The sequence below is a fragment of the Miniopterus natalensis genome, chromosome 11 (genome assembly GCF_054644295.1).
Source record: "Miniopterus natalensis isolate mMinNat1 chromosome 11, mMinNat1.hap1, whole genome shotgun sequence".
Lineage (NCBI taxonomy): Eukaryota > Metazoa > Chordata > Mammalia > Chiroptera > Miniopteridae > Miniopterus > Miniopterus natalensis.
Genome location: NC_142091.1, coordinates 25,789,487 through 25,812,702, shown reverse-complemented (window position 1 = coordinate 25,812,702; position 23,216 = coordinate 25,789,487). Strand labels below are relative to the sequence as shown.

Sequence of the window (23,216 nt, the reverse complement as noted above, 5' to 3'; positions counted from 1 at the left end):
TGATCAAGGGAAGGAGGGAGCATTTTACGTTCATCTGTGTGTAGATTTCAAAACCATCTGCATCCCCTGTGACTAGAAGGATTGTAAACAAGAGCACAGCTTTGAGGCAAGGCTTAGAAATACACTTCTCATTCTGCCAGATTTGAGAGGAGAGAACCTATGACATTCTTTTGGGTTAGCGTTTGTTTGTTTTTTTGGTTTTTTATGTATTGTTTTTTAACATGTATCTCAATACTTGTTGGGCGATTGTCTTTTTTTAATCTGGGACTGTGTAACTTTGGGCAAATCAACTTATTTAAGCCACAGTTCCCTCATTTGTAAAATAACTATAATAATAGTACTTACGCCATAAGGTTATTATCAAGAATTAAATGAGAATAATGCATAGGAAGTTCTTAATATTTTTCTAGCACCTAATAAGCTGTTGTTCTCGCTAATGATTTCCTTATTTGGCATTCTCCCCCAATCCAGAGGGGGGAAAAAAATCTACTCTTTTTAATGAGATTTTGAGATCATTCACTGAATTTTATTTTTCTTTTACATTTACAAAAATGAAAATAATATGTGATCAAATAATACCTGGCTATCTCTTGAAATTCTGTTCCTTTTATTTGTGTTTTATATCAACATATGGTAATGCTTGGGCAGAGGAGAAACTTTATTATGCTATTATCTTTATTATTTAATGATTATTTGGCTCCCAGAAAGAGTGTCTGATACTGTTCATCTCAGTGTGTTTCTCCAGCTCCCTGGAGAGTTGTGGGGAGTAACTACGAGCCCCTCCTTCTTATTTCTAGCAAGTAATGAGTTCTGGCTCACTGACAAGTCTCAATGCCGATACAGTCTTGTAGAAAGATTTGAGAATCTGAAAGCCTGAATTCAAGTTCGAATTCAATCATTTACTAGCTGTATGTCCTTGAACAAGCCACTAACCTCTCTAACACTCCATGGAATTGGGATGTTAATGGGCCTCTTATTTTTCCTTCATAGAATTATTATTATCCTTCATAGAATGACTGAAAGTGATTTAAAACCACTAAACCCATTAGATCACTCAGTATCATTAGAGCAGACTTACTGATATTATAAAAATTATTAATAATAGTGCCCAGGCTGAGATAATGAGATCATAAATAACACTTTGTGAGAACAGGTTAATTTTGATCAACAAGCCTCTTTTATAGAGCCAAAGAATAGATATCACACTTTTTTCATTAAAAAATAAATCTGACCACTTTTTTTTTTAATCCAGTTGCTTTTCCCTCTCATTATGTTAACATTAAAAATTCCTCCAAATTTAAAGTTTCAAAAAGCAAGATTTCTCCAAAAGGGTCTCTACTTCCTTTGCTCTATGGGTTTGAGATCACAGAGCAGATCCTACACAGGTTGCTTTTAGGTAGACAGAGAAATCCAGGTAGAGAGTGTAGTGAAGTGTGGTTGTCGAAAGTACAGTTCAAGATCACACGGAACAGTTCAGGACTCTTGTGCCAGACCGCTCCTGTTCAGGTCACACTGTGTTCATGTCTGTGAATAAGTAATGGACTTCTCAGTACCCCAGTTCCCTCCTCTGCAAAATGGGAACGATCATAGTCCTTTTGTCATAAGCTGTTTTTGGAGAATTAAATGAGTTAATGTATGTTAAGTGCTTAGAATTGTTTAGCACATGATAAATGTCACATTATCTTCCAAATGGACAGCAAGTGTTCTCAGATGCAGAACAGAGCTCCTCCATCGTATAAGTGTTTCCTTTAGTCTTAGAATCTTTGGAGAAGGAGGCACTTTTCTCCAGCAAGATGAATCTGTTCTTGCCCTGGGTTTCCATCGCGCATGGTTTTCTCCAGGGTAGGTCCAGTGTCTCCACGCTCTGCTCCCACTGGGCCCTGTGCCTGCTCTCATGGTAATTTTGTAGCTTATCTCTGTGCTCGTGGTGTCCCTAGTTTTTCTATTTTTGTATCACCAATGCCTGCCACAGTCCCTATTCCAGGGGTGTGCTGGTAAGCCAGCTCTCTAAAAATAAAAGCCCTGATTTGCAGCATTTACTGATTTCTATGGTGTAAGTACTCCCACCTTGGCAGATGTCAGGCTACCAGTGGCTTAATAACCGGCCTGCCAAATTGCCGAATGTTAAACAGCCAGCTCTTGCTGCCCTGCCCGAGCGGGCCACTCAGGCAGTGAATGGGTTAATCAGGCAGGCTGGCTGCTGCATCAGGTAGCTCTAGATATCCCACAAAAGATAATGGAACTGACAAAATGCAGAAAGAAATGTGTGGGCGTCAAATAGTGCACAGAGGTAGTGCCTTATTTTAAATTCTGATTTTCCAGGGCACAGAGACATCAAATCAAAGAAATCCAACCCACGACCCTTATTAGAATCCAGTTTCTATGTTAGTGATTCAAATGCCCCTTATTTCCAGACAGTCCCTCCTTGTCTTTCCCTCCCCCACGCCCCACTACTTCTGCTATAGTTTTATTGGAGTAATTGCCAGAACGGTGCCAGAAGAGAGCTGGAGAGGGAGGAGCTGTACCTGAGCTGACCTGCCTTGCCTCAGATTCCCCCTTCTTGACATCCTTTCTTCCCCATCACTGACGTGCTTTCCAGAATCCTGTAGTGCAACTGTCCCACCCCTCCTGTAAGTCTAAAAGAGGAATCTAATTCATCCCCACAAGTTACTCTGCCGCTAAACGGCATGCCATCCTGGCCAAGGAGTAGGCAGGTGGCACAAAGAAGCATTTTTCTCAATCACAACTGCTTTCAGCAATCCTCACTTCCATTTAGATGAACAGTTTTACAAATTGGGAAAGAATAATCCCAAATCAGCATCATTTCAAGCAAGCATATCTCAGACCGCTGCACCTGCCCACAGACTTCTTCTGCCCACAGGCTGGCCACCTTCGGACAGAGTTGCTTCAATAATGGGCTTTTCTTATAAGTTAGTTCCCTTGGATTTCATCAGTGTTGCATTTAAGAGTGTCTCTCTCTCAGCCTCCGTCTCTGTGTTTCTTGGTGCCAGAGAGGCTGGGGCTACACAATTCCCTCCTTTTAAGAATGTAAGGAGTTTTCTCTTGCCGACTGCACCTGCCTCCGGAACATGATTCTTTCTCTCTCTGAGCCTATGAACACTCACACACAATCACAGTGTCCTCCTGTACAGGAGAGGTCTCTGTAGTGTGGATTCAGCAAAATGTTTATGAGAGCATACACTATTTCAGTCTATAGATTATTAACTATCTTGTGCCAACATCAGACAAATAAGAGTGGAGATGGTTACTTAGAGTCTTTATGGAGTAGGTAAATATGATGTGCTCAGTGGATGCTAAGACCCACAACTGCCCTTCCTCTACCACCGCCCAGTCCCCCGAATGTTAACAACCAGGCCTTTGCCCTCCCTCTGGGAAGATGATAAAAGTGATTACTGGAGAAATTGACCATCTCAAAGGTACTGACATGGTATCATAGCTAACAAGCCCTACTCAAGGGCTTAGGACTTCCCCTCAGAGTTCTAGATTTTACCACCCCTCTCTTCAATGTAAGGTGATAAGCCAGGATTACCAGTCAAGGAAGGAAATCCTCTAATTTGGAAGACAATGTATTAATGTTCTCCAGAGAAACAGAACCAATAGGATGGATGGATGGGTGGATGGATGGATGGATGGATGGATGGATGAATGGATGGATGGATGGATGGATGGAGAAATTGGCTCATAGGATTGTGAGAGCTGGCAAGTCTGAAATCTATAGGGCAGGCAGGCAGGCTGGAAATTTCTGTAAGAGTTGATTTTGCAGTCTTGAATTTGAAATTCTCAAAGCTGGAAACCCAGGCAAGATTTCTACGTTGCATTCTTGAGGCAGAATTCCTTCTTCTAAAGGCCTTCAACTGAATGGACAAGACTCACCCACATTATGGAGGGTAATCTGTTTTCCTTAAAGTCAACTGATTGTAAATACTAATCATATCCACAAATACCCTCACACCAACAGCTGGGCACACCATAGGCTAGTCAGTCTGACACATAAAATTTACCATCACAGAGACCAAAGTACAGAAGTAGAGAAAAGCAACTTGGAGGAAACTATGCAGGGAGAAAACTTCATAAAAATATTACTAATATCTTCCCAGAGATAAGAGAAAACATTGCAACCACGAAATAGGATCAAGGTGCAATGTGTTTTAAAAAAAAGAAAATCTCAGCAAACAAAAGAGTCCTTGGAACATAAATGAAAATCTCACAAAAGTTTCAAAAATTGAGGAACTCTTTTAGAAAGTAAAGCAAAAACCTACAGGAATGGAATATAAGGGAGAAAGACAAAATTCAAAGAAGATCCAAAAGATCTGAGATCCAAATCATAAAAAGCCCCATAAAGACAAAACAGAGAAAACAAAGGAAAGGAAATCATCAATGAAATAATCAATTTTCCCCAAGTTAAAGGACAGGAGTTTCCAGATTGCAAGGGCCCACCAAGCACCCAGTTCTGATTGAAAGAAACCCACACTGAAGTCCATCATTGTGAAATCTCAGAAAACTGGGAACAAGAGAACATGCTCTAAGCTGTTAGGAAGAGAAACCAGGTCACAGATAAACTTGAGGAACTAAAACAACTTTGGATTTCCCAAAAGTCACATGGAGGGAACTGCTTAGAATTCCACACACAACCCAGCTATCAAAGAAGTGTAAGGATGAAGGCAAAGTAAGTTCAGCTATGCAAGGTCTCACAACATTTACCTTTCATAAAGAAGCCCCTTCTCAGGAAGCTACTGTAGAATGTGTTCTCATGACAGGAGCACGGTACCTATGATAAACTATCTGGAAACATCCTGTCTTTGACAACTGTAGTGTGCTGGGGAAAGCATTCCTCTTCGAATCCTGGTCTCTGCTCTTGGAATCTTGAGTGTTCCCTGGGTGTCCCTTACCATTCTCACTAGCATTCATGTAAGTGATTAATTAGGTGGATTTTTGAGGACTAGTGGGAGATCCAAATCATTACTTGGCAGTTTTGTGAAAAGCTGTGTTCTAAGTTCAAAGTAACCAATCTACTAATCATCTTTGGAATTTGGGATCGGCCTTTGATTTGGTTCAGAAGGAATTGGGAGGGCGTGTTATAACTGAGTCAGCGCACTCTGAGCATTACCTGCAGCATCCGTGGCTCATGAGGTCCCTTGTCTCCCCAGGCTATCAGTGTACCTGTCTGTCGCAGTTCACCGGGAGAAACTGTGAATCGGAGATCACAGCCTGCTTCCCAAACCCCTGCCGGAATGGAGGCTCCTGCGACCCCATAGGAAATACTTTCATCTGCAGTTGCAAGGCGGGGCTCACTGGACTCACGTAAGTGAAATTGCTCAAGTCTTTATGCCGTTTCTTGTTCAGAAAACAAAACAGGTAACAACTAACTGGGATAAAATACTTACCAGTAATAGGACAGGCAAAGGGTTAATAATACCTTTGTGTAAAGACTACTTACGTGTGACTAAAATGTTAACAGGGATTTTCTCTTGAGTAATGGAGTTATGGGTAATTTATACATTTTACTTTATACTTCTCTATATTTTCAAATTTTCATATAATTACTCTGTGTCCAGTAATCAAGAAAACAATGCTTTTAAAGGAAGTTATCTCTGACCTCTAATATTTCCAATATAATTCTGAGGCAGACATACTATCCATTTCCCCAGAACTCATTAACTGGACTCAACTGCTTAGCATTTTATGATCATTCTGAGAAACTAAAGCTTCCCTTTCCTTTGCAAACCTTCCCCCCTCCCCTACCCCCAAGAAATAGGGAAATTAAAAGTGTTAGTGGAATGGAAAGGAAATATTTTAAGTTTTTAGTAAAATGCCACTATCATCCATCCTTGATGGCTTTAAAAGTATATGTGTGTGTGTGTGTGTGTATATATATATATATATATATATAATCTCAAGCAAGTGATATTCTAATTACAGATCAGTCTTATGTATTCATTAAAGCAAATCTCTCGAGGACTTTACCAGGAAATACTTAACTCACTTTGAACCGTTGGATGAAATTTAAAGTAATAAAGTGGCATTTATTTTTAAATACTCTGTGATTCTAATTTCCAACTGAACCTGGCTTCAATTTGTTCAAATTAAGGACATTTGACTACATTTTAAAAAGTAGATTACCAAACAGTATAGGTGATGGGGCCTTTTAAATGAACATAGTAGAACAATTGCTGAAGTAGAGAAAAGTGAAGGAAAATGACCTGTGGTCTCAAATAATTTTAAACTGAGAAATAGTAAGACTTAAATGTTTGCAAGTCATGCGTTGCTTTAAAGAGAATAAAATTAACTTAATTATTTTTCGCTAGAACGCTTTAGTCATTTTTTTCCCTGGTCGTCTGCATAGCATTAGCTTTCACATAAGCATAGTATCTGGAAGATAGGTAGATATGTAGCCCTCCATGCGCCTACCCACCTGTGTGTGCCCTGTTTCCCCAATTGCCCAGAGAGGCCAAAAATTACTGTAACCATCACAGGAAAATGTGAGAACTAAAGCCTTCCTCCTCTCGGGAAACTCCAAATAGGGTATATAGTTTCATAGACCTTTATCCGCAGTTCTACAAAACCCAAAGCTCCACGAACTGACAGGATTGGGGATAAATTAGTGGCCAAGTCATTTGGTGCCCAGAACAGCCAAATCCGCTCCGAGGCTGTTTCTAGGCTTCTGTCTCTCGTGTATGTTCTTCTGTTGAAACACTGGCACATTCGATTACGGGTCCTATGCCGGCACCAGTTCCCGGGTCGAGGTGAGCATCTCACACAATATGAAAGATACCTATTGTGTGTCATTTCAAAAACCGCATTTTCTTAAATTCTGAAACGCACCTCGCGCCCCAAAGATTTGGAAACCGGGGCCCCCTCAACACCACCTGTTCTGTCTCTTTCTGCCCCTTCCCTTCTCTCTCCAGACAGCCTTTCCCTTGCCCCCACCAGGGTGGGCTCAGACCACCTGGGCGAGGTTGGGCGGGACACACACCTTATTAACGCGCGTGGCGCCCCCCGCGCGCTCACGCCACCGCCCCGCGTCCCTGGCGCTTTGTTTTCTTTCCCGCGCCTGGGTTTCCAAGCGCGGCTGCGGGACGCACAGCGTTGCGTGTCCAGGGCCGAGGTGTGAGACGGGGGCGCTAGTGTGTGTGTGTGTGTGTTTGGTCCCAAAGGTGCGAAGAAGACGTGAACGAGTGCGAGCGGGAGGAGTGCGAGAACGGCGGCTCCTGCGTGAACGTGTTCGGCTCCTTCGTGTGCAACTGCACGGCCGGCTTCGTGGGCCAGCGCTGCGGCCTGCGCCCCGTGGTGGTGCCCAACATCCAGGCGGGCCACGCCTACGTGGGCAAGGAGGAGCTCATCGGCATCGCCGTGGTCCTCGTGGTCATCCTGGCGCTGGTGGTCGTCTTCATCGTCTTCCGCAAGAAGGTCTTCCGCAAGAACTACTCCCGCAACAACATCACGCTGGTGCAGGACCCCGCCACGGCCGCGCTGCTGCACAAGAGCAACGGCGTCCCCTTCCGCAGCCTGCGGGGCGGCGACGGCCGCAACCTCTACCAGGAGGTGGGGCCCCCGCAGGTGCCCGTGCGCCCCATGGCCTACACCCCGTGCTTCCAGAGCGACTCCAGGAGCAACCTGGACAAGATCGTGGACGGGCTGGGGGGCGAGCACCAGGAGATGACCACCTTCCACCCCGAGTCGCCGCGCATCCTGACGGCCAGGCGGGGCGTGGTGGTGTGCAGCGTGGCCCCCAACCTCCCCGCCGTGTCCCCCTGCCGCTCGGACTGCGACTCCATCCGGAAGCACGGCTGGGAGGCCGCGCCCGAGAGTGAGTAGCGGGCGGCGCGCGCGCGCGGTTCCAGGCGCGTCCCCGGGGAGCCGGTGGCGGGGCGGCGCGGGCGCCCCAGCAGGGAGCGCGGGACGGGGGGCGGGGCGCGGGGCAGAGCTCCTCGGGACGCGGAGGGGCGCTGAGCGTTCACGCTGAGGCCTGAAAAAATTGCTCCGGCTCTTCCTACCATCTCCAGATAGGGGAAATGAGGCTCAGTAAGGTGCCCCCGGCACCCACTCGTGAGGGTCTGTGCAGTAGAAGCTCGTGAGAGGTGCTGCGTCCAGGCTGCCAAACCCTAGCACCCATGCGCTTCTCACAGCAGCGCCCCTGGGCGGCGAGGCCGGCAGTGTGGCTGCCTGAGGGATACGCAGAAAGCGTGCTCTGGAAGGTCAGAGGAGCCTTCCGGACGCCAAGCGGATGCACCTTTCAGCCTGGGTCCTCCCTGACAGTTTTATAGCCCCCGACCCTGCTGACCCTGCCCACAGCACTGGCTTCCCCTGGGCGGCCCTTTCCTTTTCTCTGCGCTCCCTTTGTTGGCACGCGCTTGTCCCCTTCCTGGCCTCTCCCCTCTGTGCACCTCCTACACGCAGAGGGAAAACGTGAGAAGAGCAGAGGGACGTTTGAGTGGATCACGGTGGATTATAGATCCGGGGAAAGGAGGGCATTCCACTAGAGGGACCTACGTGATCTGAAAAAAAGCAAGTCATTCTGTTTGGCTGGGTCCATGAAGCAGGAGGGTGCACCACTGGGGGGAGTGGAGGGAGTGGTCTGGGCCAGATGATGGTGCTTCCCACTCCTTTGGCCTCCGGCAGCAGTAGTCCAGACAAAGGAAAGAACCACAGGTGCAAAGCCCTTTGCGTGTTGAGGAACATAGAGATCAGTGTAGTTGGAACTTGGTGAGCACCCCGCTTGGCATCGGGAAGATTCTTAATGATCTCAAGAGTGTTTCCGGGAGTTACCAAGACAGACAGCCAAAATGCAAGGGTTCGGGACAGAGAGACTTGGTGAGAAAACAGAGGTATCCGGTAAACATAAAAAGCCATCACTGCAGTGTGGGGATCATCTTAAGTCCCAATAGCTTGCCCAAGGGAAAGTAAGAGGGGGGTGAAGATTCCAGCCTGGTACCCCAGAGTTCAGAGCCTGTGCTCCTACCAGTACTACGCTTGGAAGCTTTAGCAGGAAGGAGGGAGAGGGTGTAAGAGGGAGAACATCCCTTGGTGGAGGAGGGCCTCTGTTCTATTCTGGTGCCGCCCCAACTATTCTATCTGCTGGTGGGTTTTCTGGGGACACATTTATATTCTAAGTCGGTGCCTTTGGACTTTTACCATAAATATATTCTCTCTCAAATCATCTGTAAAGTTAGACTTTACTCAAGCCTGGCCAACCCACTAGCAAAAGGAAAGGCGCTCTTTTATTTAACAATGAAAAAACGGGGTTTGAATAAATGGAGGAGTGGAGAAAGCAATTTCATGCACAGCACTGTATTCGCCAGGGTAGATCATTTCTCACTTTTCCCCCTTGTGCTCAGGGCTAAGCCTGGTGCCCACTTCGTCCTTTGGAAGGCACGCCTTCGTATTTTCTGTGGTGTGGCTGTTGGGAGGTGAATTTCTCCCTGGCGCCTCTCTCCACTTGTATCAGTTGTTTATCCGGCTCATCATTTCTCTGTGTCTTCAGCATCCGACAGCAGGTGCAGCGCCACAGTGCCCGCCACTGCCATTACCCTTTGCGGCAGAGACAGGGATTTCCCCAGCCACGACCAGGAACAACTTTTCCCTTAGTCACAAGTCACCGTCTCTTCATACCATCATGTTACAGGATGATTTGAAGCTTTTCCTAGTGATCATTTCCCTCCACCCACTTCGTGATGTGACAGCTTTATTTCCAGAATCTACCTTGGGCCAAAACTCACATTTTCCCCCAAAGTACCATTGGGTTTTTATTGAATACGTTTCCTTCTTTGTTAAGCAAGGCAGTTAGCTGGCAAGACAATCTCTAGGCAGCTAATTCGTTTTTCACTTGACAGTTTCAAGATATGAGTTGTTTTTATTGCTTTCTTTAGTCCGTCAAATACAAAGGTATCCCTGGAAAGAGAGAGAGAATGGGAGGGGGGAGGTTCAGTCTGTCTTTGTGCTGCAAAGAGGGTGGAAGTGTGTGGATACCAACCCCTCCATACCTCTGACTGCCCTCCTACCTCAGTGCAGAACGCTGACATTCCCAAAAATGATGTGACACTGCCCTCTAGAAGGCAGTGCTGAGAACTCCGTTCGCTCCCCAGAGATGGAAGTCAGGATAAACGTAATGGCATTCTTGCCTATAAAATATTTATACCCCTATTTTAAAAGTAATCTCATTTAACCTGGTGTTGACACCACATCGGTTCATGTAAATGATTTAAATTAACTCTGAATGGCAAAGAGCAACCCAGACACTTCATCCCGGGTTCACTCTTCTCTTAGGCTTCACTTTGAGGAGGGAACAGCTACTTTCGGCTGTCAGCTATTTGGAAGCTCATTTACCACGGGTTAAGGGTTTTGAATCCATAATGTAAATCACTTGATTGACAGAGGGACCTTTGCCCTCAGTGGCACAATCAATTCTCTACTGTGAAGCTAAATTATTTTCTCTGAGCAAATGAAAGAGCTCCAAGAAGTGAACTCTGGGGGGTGGCAGGGCTAGAAATACACACAAGGTAACTATTGTCATTTCTGCTTGTTCTCTGGCTGTCCACGAAGACAAAGGAGTTGATGACCCGGGAGAAGTGACCTGCTTTGCAGGCAGTAATAAAGGCAGCAACTCTGAAGTTCAGTCCCTGAGCTCCTTCCAGTCGGATTCTGGTGACGACAATGGTAAGCAGTCATAGATGTGTCCCCCTGGGTGGCTTCTGCCTTCTGTGCTGGTACTCAATGGTTGAGAGGAAGGGGAGGTGGCCAGTGTTGTTTCCTGACCTGATCATGGGTGTTAGAGCATGTTAACCAGCTTTCTAGTTGGCTTCATTGTTGGGTGTCATTGCTGAAGGAGCATCTATTGAGCTGCAGCTGTCAGCAGGCCTGGGGATCTGCATCAAAGATTGTCGGGGTTCCCCTGGACCTCCAGTAATGTGTCCTCTTTGATTTGGTTCATGATGGAACTGCCTCATCCCAAATGATACTCTAGCAAACAGTGTAGTTTTTTTTTTAAATATTACTGATTATCTCTTCACTCTTATATCCAACCTCCACATCATTAGAAATTAATTCAGAGGCAAGATCTCCTCCCATAGACCCCCTTCCCATGGAAGTGACATGTTCATTCAGTTTAATACCCCTTATGATCTCTTGGGGTCATGGACCTTTGGAGAATCTATTGAATACTATAGATCAGCTCCTTAGAAAAATGCACATACACCCAAAATGTTACATGCAATTCCACGTGGTTCATGTTCCTCATTGACACTCCAGAGTTGCTACCTCTACCTCTTGTGAACTTATGTTAAAGAAGAGGTTGCTGGACTGGGTTTCCAGAGCCGAGGACCCAGTTTGGAGGATGGGTTGGTCTCCTCTGAGCAGGGGAGGGTGATAGAAATGGTGATAAGACAAGCAAGAGTGGTGAACCAAGAATAATTTAAAATAGTCAACCACAGAGATAGCCTTATCTTATGTAATTTTCCCATTTATAAGCAATTAGCAAAAATTGAATATTTGTTAATTTATGTAATCATTCAATCCATGAATCCTTGTTGAGCTGCATGCTGAAACCTGTGCTGGACATAGTACCGAGAAGTACAAAATGAAAACAACATTGCCTTTGCCCCCCAGGTAAACATGGGAACAGATGAGCTCAAAGGCCATAATAGTCATGGAAGTAAAATAGTCCAGTTTCACGGCCACTACCCCCAAATCACTTCCACCCTGATACCTGGCACTCCTGGGAGGTGCAGAAGCCTCCATGTATCTGACTGCTGGGATAACAAACCATATAACAATGCATTTCTTCTGACCATTTTCAGAAGATCCAGGGCATGCCTCCAGGTTCGTTTGCCTGGGTGCTCTCTCCTTTTCTCATCCCCAACCAGAAGAAAAGCTGTCATTGGTTTGTGTTTTGCAGAGAAGCAACTGAGAGCAGATAGTTTTCAAATTCCAGGGAGCAGCCCTGGCAATGATGCCGGGCTGATCACTCTCATGGGCTCTGCTCTATATGCCCCAAAGTCACACACTCAGCCTTCCATGCTAAACATCCCGGATTGGTCCTGACTAAAGCAGGCAGTATTAGGAATTTGCAGCCAATTAGTTTTAACAAGCTGCTGCTATCAGGTGCTGTGTCCATTCATAGAGAATACAGAAAATGCCCTCCCTGACTCTAAGTATATCAGAGCCCAAATGCTGACGTCTGTCTACACTTTACTGGTGAAAGCTGGGCCTTCGGTCATTCTAGGTTGTGGTGGCATCGTGTGGTGTGGAGCCACCAGTCCTGCAAAGGTTATCCTACACCATGGCATTTGGTTCCTGGCAGCATGGCTGACCAACAAAGAATTCTCTCCAGGAATAGCGAGGTCTTCTGCAGAGCCTGTGGGAGTTTCTAATGAGAAATTAGCATGAGCTTGATGAGCCATTGCCTTCCTAGATTGATTTCACTGGGCCATGAAGTGTGAATTTATGACCCAGCAATCCCTGCTGATCATGCCTTTCAGGAGGACTGGCCCCGGATCTGTGCCGTTTCCTCTCTGTTCCCAGAATCCTGGGACCCTAGGAAAGAGCATCCGCTGGATCACTGCCCAGTGGAGGGACTGTGGGAAGGCTCTGGCGTTTGCATGCTGCAGCCTTTGTTGTTGCTGTTGTTGTTGTTAAGAAAAGTTAACGTATGTTTAAAATACACAACTAACCTGAAGCTGTCCTTCCTCTCCCTCCTGTCTTCTTTTCCTGGCCACAAGCATCCATAGTGACTGTCATTCAACTTGTCAACAATGTAGTTGACACTATAGAGAATGAAGGTATTTACTTTTTTCTTCCATAGCGTTTCTTCATGTAAAGAGTTGTCCTTTTGGAAATACGGCCCCCTTGTTCCTTTGAACTAGGGGTGATTTTAATCAGCGGGCCACAGAGAGGGCAGTAAACAGGTGGTTTCAAAGGAGACATTGGATGTTTCTCTGGATAGTAGGGTGAATTTTACAATTTGGGGGGGGAAATCTAGTTTATAATTTTTTTCAAATGTGTAGGATGCTCTTTTTATAAAATTTCTCCCAAGAGAAGAGTACCCAAATATTTGGAATCAAGATTAATACAAAATTCATTCTTACATGCAACATATATTCATTGAGCACCTACTATGAATACTTAAGAAATCATTCAAACAACAATATGATAGGGATCTATATCAATCAGGTAACTTCTATTAGTGACATCATACTTAGATGGGACGTATCTTTTTATTTCCTAAATAACAATGGGGAGAAATAGCAGCATGTTTTTTAAGTGATCTGAAATGTTCTCCTTTGCCCTCTTCACGTGGCTTGGATTGTCAGTTTTACTTCTTACTTTGTGTTTAAACAGTGTCTGTCATGGATCAAGGACAGAACTACAACCGAGGTGACTGCTACGGCCCTGGCATAACGTTTTTCTTACGTGCTCTGAATTGCTGAGTTCGTTCTTACCCTGCCCCTCTCCCTCCGTTTTTCTCTGAGTTTCTTTGGTCTGAATTTTGCATGTTCCAGGTGTCTTGTGAGCTTGGCATTGGAGCTGAAAGCCCTGCCCACCCCCGCCCCCAGCCGCCCCCCTGTGCGTGCAGTTCACCCATTTTCGTGCACACCTCCCTGCCTTCTGCGGCCCCCAGGACAGCTGATGCGCACCTCCCTCTGTGAGCATGCTGCCAGCCTGGCTCTGCACTTAGCGCGTGGACAGGAAGACAGGATGAGAAAAGTGGGCCTAGAAATGTGTTTCCTCGGCATGCCCTCGCCGGCCGTCTCTGTGGCATGGCTGAGTGCAGAGCTCTGCAGCCCCAGGGCCCATCTCTCAGAGCTGCCCTCGCCCTGTTCTCGCAGGGCCAGGGCACGGCTGGCCCCGATAGACCCCTGTAAGGCGCATGCACATGACTTGGCGTTTTAGGGTCTCTTGGGTGTTAATTGCATGCCAGGCCCCTTATCTGCTCCTTTCTAAACCCTGCCCCAGCTCCAGCCCAGAGGAAAGTAACTGTCCTGGCTTTCCTTGCTCACAGCCTATCACTGGGACACCTCTGACTGGATGCCGGCCGCCCGCCTGTCGGACATCGAGGAGGTGCCCAACTATGAGAACCAGGAGGGAGGCTCTGCACACCAGGGCAGCACCCGGGAGCTGGAGAGTGACTACTACCTGGGCGGCTATGACATCGACAGCGAGTACCCACCCCCCCAAGAAGAGGAGTTCTTGAGTCAGGACCAGCTGCCCCCTCCCCTGCCAGAGGACTTCCCGGACCAGTACGAGGTCCTGCCACCCTCCCAGCCTGTCTCGCTGGCCAGTACCCTGAGCCCAGACTGCAGGAGGAGGCCCCAGTTCCACCCGAGCCAGTACCTCCCGCCTCACCCCTTCCCCAACGAAGCAGACTTGGTGGGCCCGCCCGCCAGCTGCGAATTTAGTACTTTTGCCGTGAACATGAACCAGGGCACAGAGACGGCAGGCCCAGCAGATAGTGTGTCTCTATCCTTGCACAATTCCAGAGGCACCTCCTCTTCGGATGTGTCGGCCAGCTGCGGCTTTGACGATGCCGAAGTGGCCATGAGCGACTATGAGAGCGTGGGCGAGCTCAGCCTCGGCAGCCTTCACATTCCGTTTATGGAGACTCAGCACCAGACTCAAGTGTAGAGGACACGCCTCGGGCTTTGCACTGTTTGTTACAGGAGGAGGCTGGCTGGGCTTGTGTCTCCCTGGAGAGCCGTGTGCTGAGCAAGGAGGAAACGCAGGTATTTCCCACTGGGAGCTTCCGTTTCAGTCCAGCCCTACTCTAGCTGGGAGAAAAGGAAAGGCTCAGAAATTGTTTCTGAGAGGTGACTGATGGCCCTTGCAGTGTGTACCTGCGTTCATGACCAAGAAAGCTCACTGAGTTTTTAAAAGGGGGAAATGCATTTCACCCTCTAAGTTACACAGTCGATCTTGTATGGCTTTGTGCAGTATTGTGCCCTGGAAAGTGTTACAGCATCAGCCCTTACAGTATTAATAGCTGGAAACAAGCAAAAAGGCATGTAATTTTGATCCAATGGGGGGCGGATGAAAATGTTAGTTATTGTTGGAAAAGCTAGGCAAAAGAATAAAAAAAATAAATATCATTAAACCAACAAGAAAATGGGCAGAAGCCTTTAAAAATCAACTTTATTTTTTTTTATAAGCTCCCCAATTTTCAGCTATAAAATTAGATTTAGGTAAATGTTTAGTATGCTTAGTTATTTTTATTTGTTTGTGTTAAGCATCCAATATAATATAGTTGGGTTTTATGATCTTTGAGAAAGATATAATGAAGACAACTAAGAGAATATTTGGGTTCCATTTTGTGGGTTGGGGACGTTAACATTGTTCAAACATTTAAAAGAATGTGATTATCTGTTTTCCAGTAAACATTCCTGGCTATAACTACAATTTTAACACTACTGCAGAAATTAGCCTTTGTTCCAAGAATCAGGAAATAAAAAGAAAGAAAAAGAAAGCAGTATTTTGGTACTTTATTCTCCAGAATGAGAGATATTTATAGGTTTAAGCAGAATTCACAAATTTAGGGGGAAAAAGTAAAATGTAACACTTTCAAAGTTTTCAGCCAGATAATCACAATTCTTGATAATGCAAATAGAATTTGAGCGTTGTTCTGAATTGGTTAGCATCATCACTATAAATGCAATTGCATTTTTAAAAGAGAAGGAAGTAGATTAGTTCTTGTGTATAAATTATAATAGTGTGTGTGTCTGGGCCTATGTACAGATAGATATGTGCTTGCACTCACTGGGGCTGCTCTTGAAGGACACGAACGTGAACTTTTTAGGCTACAGACTACGTTGAAAGTCCTGCCTGTGAGGCAGACCATCCAGTTTCTCTAATCTCTGTGATGTTAGGGAAACACCAAATGCCATATTTTACTCCGGTTCAGTTGACTTTATTTTGGTACTGCCATTTATATTAACTTAAAGCAAAACTGTGCTTTTTTAAAAAAAAAAAAACAAAAAATACTCAGTATTTTGTTATAATTTTCCAGAACTAAACTCTTATTTGAAAAATGTGTAATGTTTCATTACACCCTGGGGTTCTCCTCTATCTGGCATGTGGACTTTGGCCGTGAGTTTCCAAAATTTACAGGGGAATCATTCTATTGGATGTACAGTAATTCAGTCCTCGAAGCTTAAAGTTGACAAGTTGAGTGACTTTCCCGCTTCGCTTCAGTCGGATTATGGCTGCGTGTGCGGTGGCCGTGGTAAATAAATGCACATTTGCACTACCTGCTTCATGAGCAAATCTGTGTCCACCGTTTCTGACGACATGGCATTGGTATGTAATTGTGCTGTCCCCAGTCTGCCTGTCACCCACTCAAACATATTTTTAGCTATTTCAGTTGTGTTGAATTCACTCTTTTGTAGGAGTCAGTGTTTCTGAAGTTTGTTGTACAAAAATCCCTTTTCATTGTCAAGCTTTCTGAGTCCACGGATGCACTTCACAGATTTTTCGGTTTTTCTCCTTCCTGTCTCTCGGCGAGACCTACTCACGGAAGCATATCTGCACTGTGGTCTGGAAATAAATGAATTTCACTGAGGCGGCTTTTGAGGATAAAATCTTTGGTATTTTTCTTATGTAAAAGCACATTTGCAAGAATCAGAGAAAATGACAAGCTAATGGTCTAGAATGGACTCATGCTATACTTTTCATAACGCAACGTCATAAAAACCATCAAAGGAAAACCAACAATTCATTTCTCGCCCCCAGGGAATATTAGAACAAGATTAATGCCAGTGAGTCACTATTGCTTACACAGCATCTCCTCCGGGGAGAATGCCTGACTGACACAGTAATGAAGGAATAAATAGATCCTAATGCCGTTGTGAAGTCACCCTAGAAAATCGTGCCCTCCCGCTGCTCTGACCTATATAAAATACCTCTTTCGTCAGGAGAGCACCCCCTGATTTTCTGCAGAATAGCTCTGCAATTAAATGTGTACCACACAAGTGTGTTATGTTTTGATCCGTTACCCTTTAAACACATAGCTTTTCACTTTTTGGAAAATTAAACTTCCCTATAGAGTATGAAATGGTTTTCGGTCAGGCCGAGATGGAACTAGGTGGGATGTCTGCTGATTTGAAGACCTAGAAGGGTCCTTAAGACCTGTTCCCCCAACCCTCTTATTTTTATAAAAGAGGAAACATGCCCAAATTGGGGAAGGCACTTGCCCAAGCTCACAGGAGGTTCAGTAGCTGGACGTCCATTCGGCCAATATTCTTTCTGTGCCACACGGGTCACACTCAGCTGCCTGGCGTGGTGTCTGCTGCACCTTCTGGCTTCCCGCCGCTCTTGCTCTGGAACGTGCTAGAGCTCATGGAGGTTATGTCTTTGGAAGCCTCACGATCTCGTGTTTCCCAGCAGCCTCGCTAGGAAGGGTGCAGTTACAGAATTCATACATCTCTTTAGACATTTATCAAAATGCTGCTTTTACCAAATATTTTCTAAAATGAAGATGGAACAATAATCACACCATGGAACCCAGACTAGTCACCAGTTATGGTGAAACTTTGTTTATAATATTACCGACGGTTCGCATTTTGGTTTTTCCTTTCTCCCCCCATACCAGCTCTGGTGTCTGTTCCTACCCCCGAACCATGTGGAAAATATTGAAGCCAGTTAGTGTTTTCCCCTTTTTCCTGACGTGTCTGTGCCCCCTCCTGGAAGCCATTTGCCATAGCCTGCTGTAGGCGCTTTGCTTGTATTGCACACATTCTGGTCAAGTTGGGGGTGGCTAGACTGTTGGTTCTTGTCATATGGTCAGCAGAAGCTGTAAAAGATGAATGAAGTGGGTGTTTACTCCATTTCCTGTACGAGCATTTCTCTGCCGGCTCCATTCCATGCCGGCTTGCCCTGTGCTCATGTTCTGACCGTTCCTGAAATGCCATTGCAGAAGACTTAGCACCATGAGGAGGTCACGTCCATGCACGTGAGGTGAGGCTTGCCCTGCCAGAGAATCGGCGTGAAGGCGTGGAGGGGAACGGCTGCTGCACTCCTGGGATTCCCTGAGGAATCACTCGCACAGCCTGGAAAAAAGCAAGTCAGATACACAGAGGTGAGTAAAAGTAGGTTACAGTTGTTTGTATGGAAAAATACATAATACAAGAATAAATAATAATACAAGGATAAACTGTTTCCTGTACTCACAACTGTAAACCTACTTTTCCCACCCCCAAAACTGTATACATACACTTTGAATGATTAGAGAGTCAGCGTTTATCAAAATATATTTCATTTTCAAAATTGAGCTATCAGCAGTTAAAGTATGTATACATTTTGGGGGACTATATATCAGCCAATTCCTACTTCCCACACCCACCCCACCCACTGCCCCCACTAATGCTGTTTCTACATAAGGAAAGTCAGGGGAATTGAGAGAAAGAGACAGCAAAGTAAATCATTTAAGGTCCAGAAAACACTTCCATGAGCGATAATTCAGGAAGATCTAGTGTTCCTTTGCAACAGTTGCCCAGATAATTGTCTGTTCTCTTTCCTCTGCTGGCCTCCCAGTACCCAGATATTGATAAAGTGTTAGGCTTTTATGTTTTATGTTTTTAGCTTCAAAACATGGGACATGGGGATTGGAAAAGGCAGTTCTTCTGTGTCCTCATTTTGTGTGGTCTGTGAGAAGGTGGTTCTGTGTTTTCCCTGGGTTTTGTCCTGCAATGTTCAACTGCACATGAATCTGGTGAAAATCCACAAGGTCTTTAAGCTTCTGGTTGTATAATTCTAGGGTTTAAAGTCACCGCTGATGGGTTTGGCATCAGTTACTATTTAGCCAGCGGCTAAGAGATAAGAGTAAGATTTTTCTTTCCTTATGTAATAATGAAAAGCAATAATTACAAGTATGTAATATTACACAAAGGCCATAATAAGTCTCTTCCAGTGTTTAGGATGCACTAGAGAATCGTGTAGTCACTTGGAGCGTGTTTGGACCCATTAGTATGTATTATTTAACAGTTTTATGAGCCCATACTACTGCATTTCGGGACGTGAGAAATGTGTGGGGAAATGGAAACAGTTCTTTTTGAGCACTGTATCGGAGAGATTGTCTTGTAAATTTACCTGTTGCAAACAGGCTGGTTTGTAAAAGATGTATGTTTTGGTGTTTAAAATGTTTATAAAATTGTATATAATGGTTTCAATTTTACAAGCTTTTGTAGATACTGTACTTGATGCCTATCAGGATGCTTTAATTTGGGGGGTCGAATACAATTCTAAGTCATCCATGCTGTTGGTCTGCAAACTTTTGAAGTAACTGCACACACCCACATAAAGGATTTTTGGATTTGAAAATGGTGTTTTTTAATCATTTCAAAATGTACTGTAAACTTTCTTTGGTTCTACTGTTTTCATTTAACTGTCTCTGTGTTTAAGAAAATGTTTTTATTGGCATTTTTTAAATGAGTGTGTTTTGCCCAGTTACGAAGTACCTGATATCTATGCCATTTCAGGTTCAGAATGAAATATATCATTTCTTCACACACACGTGTACCCACCTAAACTTGCACACACATCACGCACCAAACTTTATGCAAAGGGGAAAGCTAACACTTACAGTGAACCTTGTCCCTATGGAAACGGATTGTTTCTGCATATATTGCTGGGGGCAGTATTAGTCTGGTGTTCTTTTTCTAAAAAATGAAAGAAAAACAAAAACAATAAAAAAAGACAGCCAAAAACAAAACCCCAACAGTGTACAGGTTTATAACTTACAAAATTTGATGGTTAAAACAAGTTTTCAAGTAAAAAGAAAAAAAAATGAAACTAGCCGTGGTGTCGACTCTTCCTAAGTGTGTCCTTTTATTTGTCTCCCGTTAATTGTGCACAAGGTCCATGGGCCGTCCTGCTCCGCAGGATGGGGTGGTTCATTGCAGAGGCTTTTCACCCCGGGAAAGACTTCTACTGGCTTGGTGCACTCACGCTGGAATCCTGTGCAGCTTCTTCTGGGCATATCCCTGAGGGGGTTTTCCCTTATGAACGTGAAAGGACAAATGAGGGTCATCAAGTCCGACCTCTGCAGAAATCTCTGCCAGACACAACCCTCACCCTCAAGGCAGCCTCTCCTTGCTTGAAATCTTTGTTGTGCTCGCAGAGTTCGGTGTGCTGCGCCCTCTAATCACCGGTCCATCCCCGCAGTGTGCAGGTAAAGGCTTAACGCCCAGATGAAAAATGGGGAGCACCAATTCGTTGCATTTGCCAATTTCCATGATATAAGTACTCCTGTTGTGACTGATTTCAAATTACCAAGGTAATGGGAACCAGCTCATAAAATTTCTGAGTCTAACAGTCTCTTACAAGCCGCTATGATCTACCTTCAGGATACCACGGCCCACCTCACCAAGACCATAAGCTACTTGAGCTTTGTCTTTGCTGTCTTTGTTTCCCAGGTTCCCAGTATAATACTGGCCCTCAGTAAATTTTTTTGATTGAAAAATTAATCAATGGTGTTTATAGCCAAATCCCCTTGACCTCATAGATCCTTCCTCATTTTGGTGAATTTAGTAACTGCAGTGAGAAAGATTTCAAGAGAGGCAAGTGTTGAAAATGCTAGAAGTCTCCTACAAAAAGTATCATTTCCAGTAACTAGTTATGGATAACTGCTAGTTTGTGGGCATAGCAAAGCCATCTTCTAGCCTAGATATTCATCTTGAAGCATTTTGGCCCATTTCTCAAAATTCTTCCAATTTTGTCTCCATTCTTTTGCTTTTAAATTTTAATTAATTTTCAGCCAATTATGCCTTCTCTGTTCTGTTTTTAATAAAGAAGATTTGGAACAACCTAAATATGTAACAATAAATGATAACTTGAAACAAACTGGCACAAAAATTAAAACAGCCTAACAAGTAGAGCAAGAACAAGTGGCTTAAAAATAGAAAATTCAAAAAAGTTTTTAAGAAGTGTTCCTTTAATTTTTCTACTGCTATTTCCCTCCCTCCCTCCCCTCCCTCCCTTTCCAAAGCAGCACAAGGTTATTACAAAAATGAGAAAATGAAGACAGGCAAAAGAAGGTCATAAAGAACCCCTCCCCTGTAGGTGTCTCCAAAAGTGATCGGATAATGAAGACCCCCTGTGTATGGACACAGACACATATGTAGATGAGAGGTAGTTACATAATTGGGTCCTATTTTATATATTGTCCTGAAATTTGCTGGGTCCCTTTAACAGTCTATCTTAGACGTCTCAGCAGGTTAAGTGCTGTAATCTTCTTAATGGCCGCATTGTTTTCCACATTGCAGTCATTCCATAATTTATTTATTCGTGCCCTCATTGATGGACTGTTCTTATGTTTGGACATTATGGACAATGCTCCCATGAAAAGGTGGCACATGTGTTAAGATTTCTGAAAAATGGATTTCTAGAGGCAGAATTTTTAGGTCAAAGAATATGTCCATTTTTAAATCAGGGCATGTCTCCCATTTTAATTGCCTTCAAAATGGCTTCGTCCAAGAATTACCCTACCAACAGGTCCACACAGTGTGTAGCAACCATGTAGCTCAGTCCTCCGAGTGCATGGAACTGGCCCGTGTTTCAGATGCCACGCTCTGTCGATTCTCAGAGACCTTAGGCTGGGAACCGCTGTGCAATTTGCCTTCCCCACGAGAACTGACCCGCTACACCGCCACGTCTGTAAACATCGTCACCTGTGATGCTTCTCCCTGTGTCCAGGGCAGGGCTCACAGAGGGCAGGCGGCCGGCTGGCACACCCACCCAGAACTCATTCTCTCTGAAGCACTAAATGCTTGGCTCTCAGGTCATGCACTTGGACGGGCAGGTCCAGGCAATACAAATTTTACCAAGGAAAACCTAAGCAGATTCCAGAGAGAGTGAGTGCTGAGGTTCCTATAGCATCAGGCGTGTCCGAGTGATGGCTGTTCCACAGCCTTTAACCTTGAGAATGTCCATCTCTGCAAGGTAGACCAACACAAAGGAATCCTTGAAACATGAATTTCCATATGAGCTTTTGCCAGTTAAAAAGGAAAAGGGAACATTAAAGGAACCATAATGTATTGCTGTAGAAGCTGCACTTTGCTCCTCAAATTGCGGTCCATGGACCAGCAACATTGACCTCACCAGAAGCTTGCTAGAAACACAGAATCCCAGGCCCGGTGAGTTACAATCAGCGTATTAACAGGTTCCCGGGTGCTCCGTCTGCCCGTGAACGTCTGGGAGGCACGCTGGGCTTTTAGCTTGGACTCCCACACACACCAGGGGTGAACCTGGGCCAGTTGCTCAATCACTGTGTCCTTCGATTGCTTCACCTACAACATAGGTCAGTTCCGAGAAGACAATGATGCTCTGCACACACAGCTTAGTACGGCGTCTGAGAAACAAGCAACACTCAAATGGTAGCCATATATCATTTTTCCTAATTTTCATCCCAGTTCCCCTGTGGAAAAGGAGCTTTAATCATTTCCAGGGGCCCCATCCAGTGTGGCTGCTGGAGAAACAGTTCAGTCATAATGATTAAAAGTAGCAATAAAAAAGAAACATTCTTTGAATTAAAGCTCAGGTGTTCTCTGGAGTCATGCGGGCTGAGAAAACTCTTTGGAGACTTACCCAGCATCTTATTTAAATAAGCGTGTTTTGCAGAGAGAGGGGGTGCGGGGCTCTTCATCTCCCTCGCCCAGCCCCTCTCTGATGAGGCCGGGCCCCGAGCAACTTCAGGAGCTGCTTCCCGAGGCAGGGCCTTTAACACGGTGTCATTGCTGTGACCCAGAAGGAAACGTCGCTTAACTAGGTCGCAAAGGAATTGGGTGAAAGGTGAGGCGATCTTGGTGTGCGGAAAGGCTCACGGTCGGGATGCTTGTTCCAAATGGTAGGAAATTGACTCTGAGAGGAGTGAGATTAAATGACCAAAGGGCAGCAACTTCAGGGACAAAGCTGAAATGCAGCGATAAGTCTTACTGTATAAATAACCCACCTAGCGCAGAAAAGGGTTTAGGATGGGCTCTGAGCTCAAAGGGACTTTCTCGTGTCTCAGAATATAATTAGTTAAGAATTCAGGATACAAGGTAATTAGAGAAACTGTAACCTGGAGGCATGCCACTGAATTATTCCGATCATTTTGGCAATGAGAAAATTTAATTTTCCCATCTTCTGGCATAGATTTTAAATTTGGATAATGTGAAGAGCAAGGTTCATGCACTGCAGTCAGCAAATTAAATTATTTCTTTTGATTTTGATTTTCC

General features: G+C 44.9%; 1 protein-coding gene across 1 annotated transcript in view; it reads left to right on the top strand.

Annotated features, from left to right (window-relative positions):
• Window positions 1–18,199, top strand: part of FAT3 (FAT atypical cadherin 3) — a 607,947-nt gene extending 589,748 nt beyond the window's left edge. Inside the window, exons 23-28 of the mRNA XM_087821612.1 lie at window positions 5,169–5,322; window positions 7,176–7,828; window positions 10,561–10,674; window positions 12,735–12,794; window positions 13,354–13,389; window positions 14,015–18,199. Coding sequence (XP_087677738.1) covers window positions 5,169–5,322; window positions 7,176–7,828; window positions 10,561–10,674; window positions 12,735–12,794; window positions 13,354–13,389; window positions 14,015–14,637 — 1,640 coding nt within the window. The 3' untranslated portion in view covers window positions 14,638–18,199. The remainder of the gene's footprint in view (window positions 1–5,168; window positions 5,323–7,175; window positions 7,829–10,560; window positions 10,675–12,734; window positions 12,795–13,353; window positions 13,390–14,014) is intronic.
• Window positions 18,200–23,216: the final 5,017 nt, after the last annotated feature.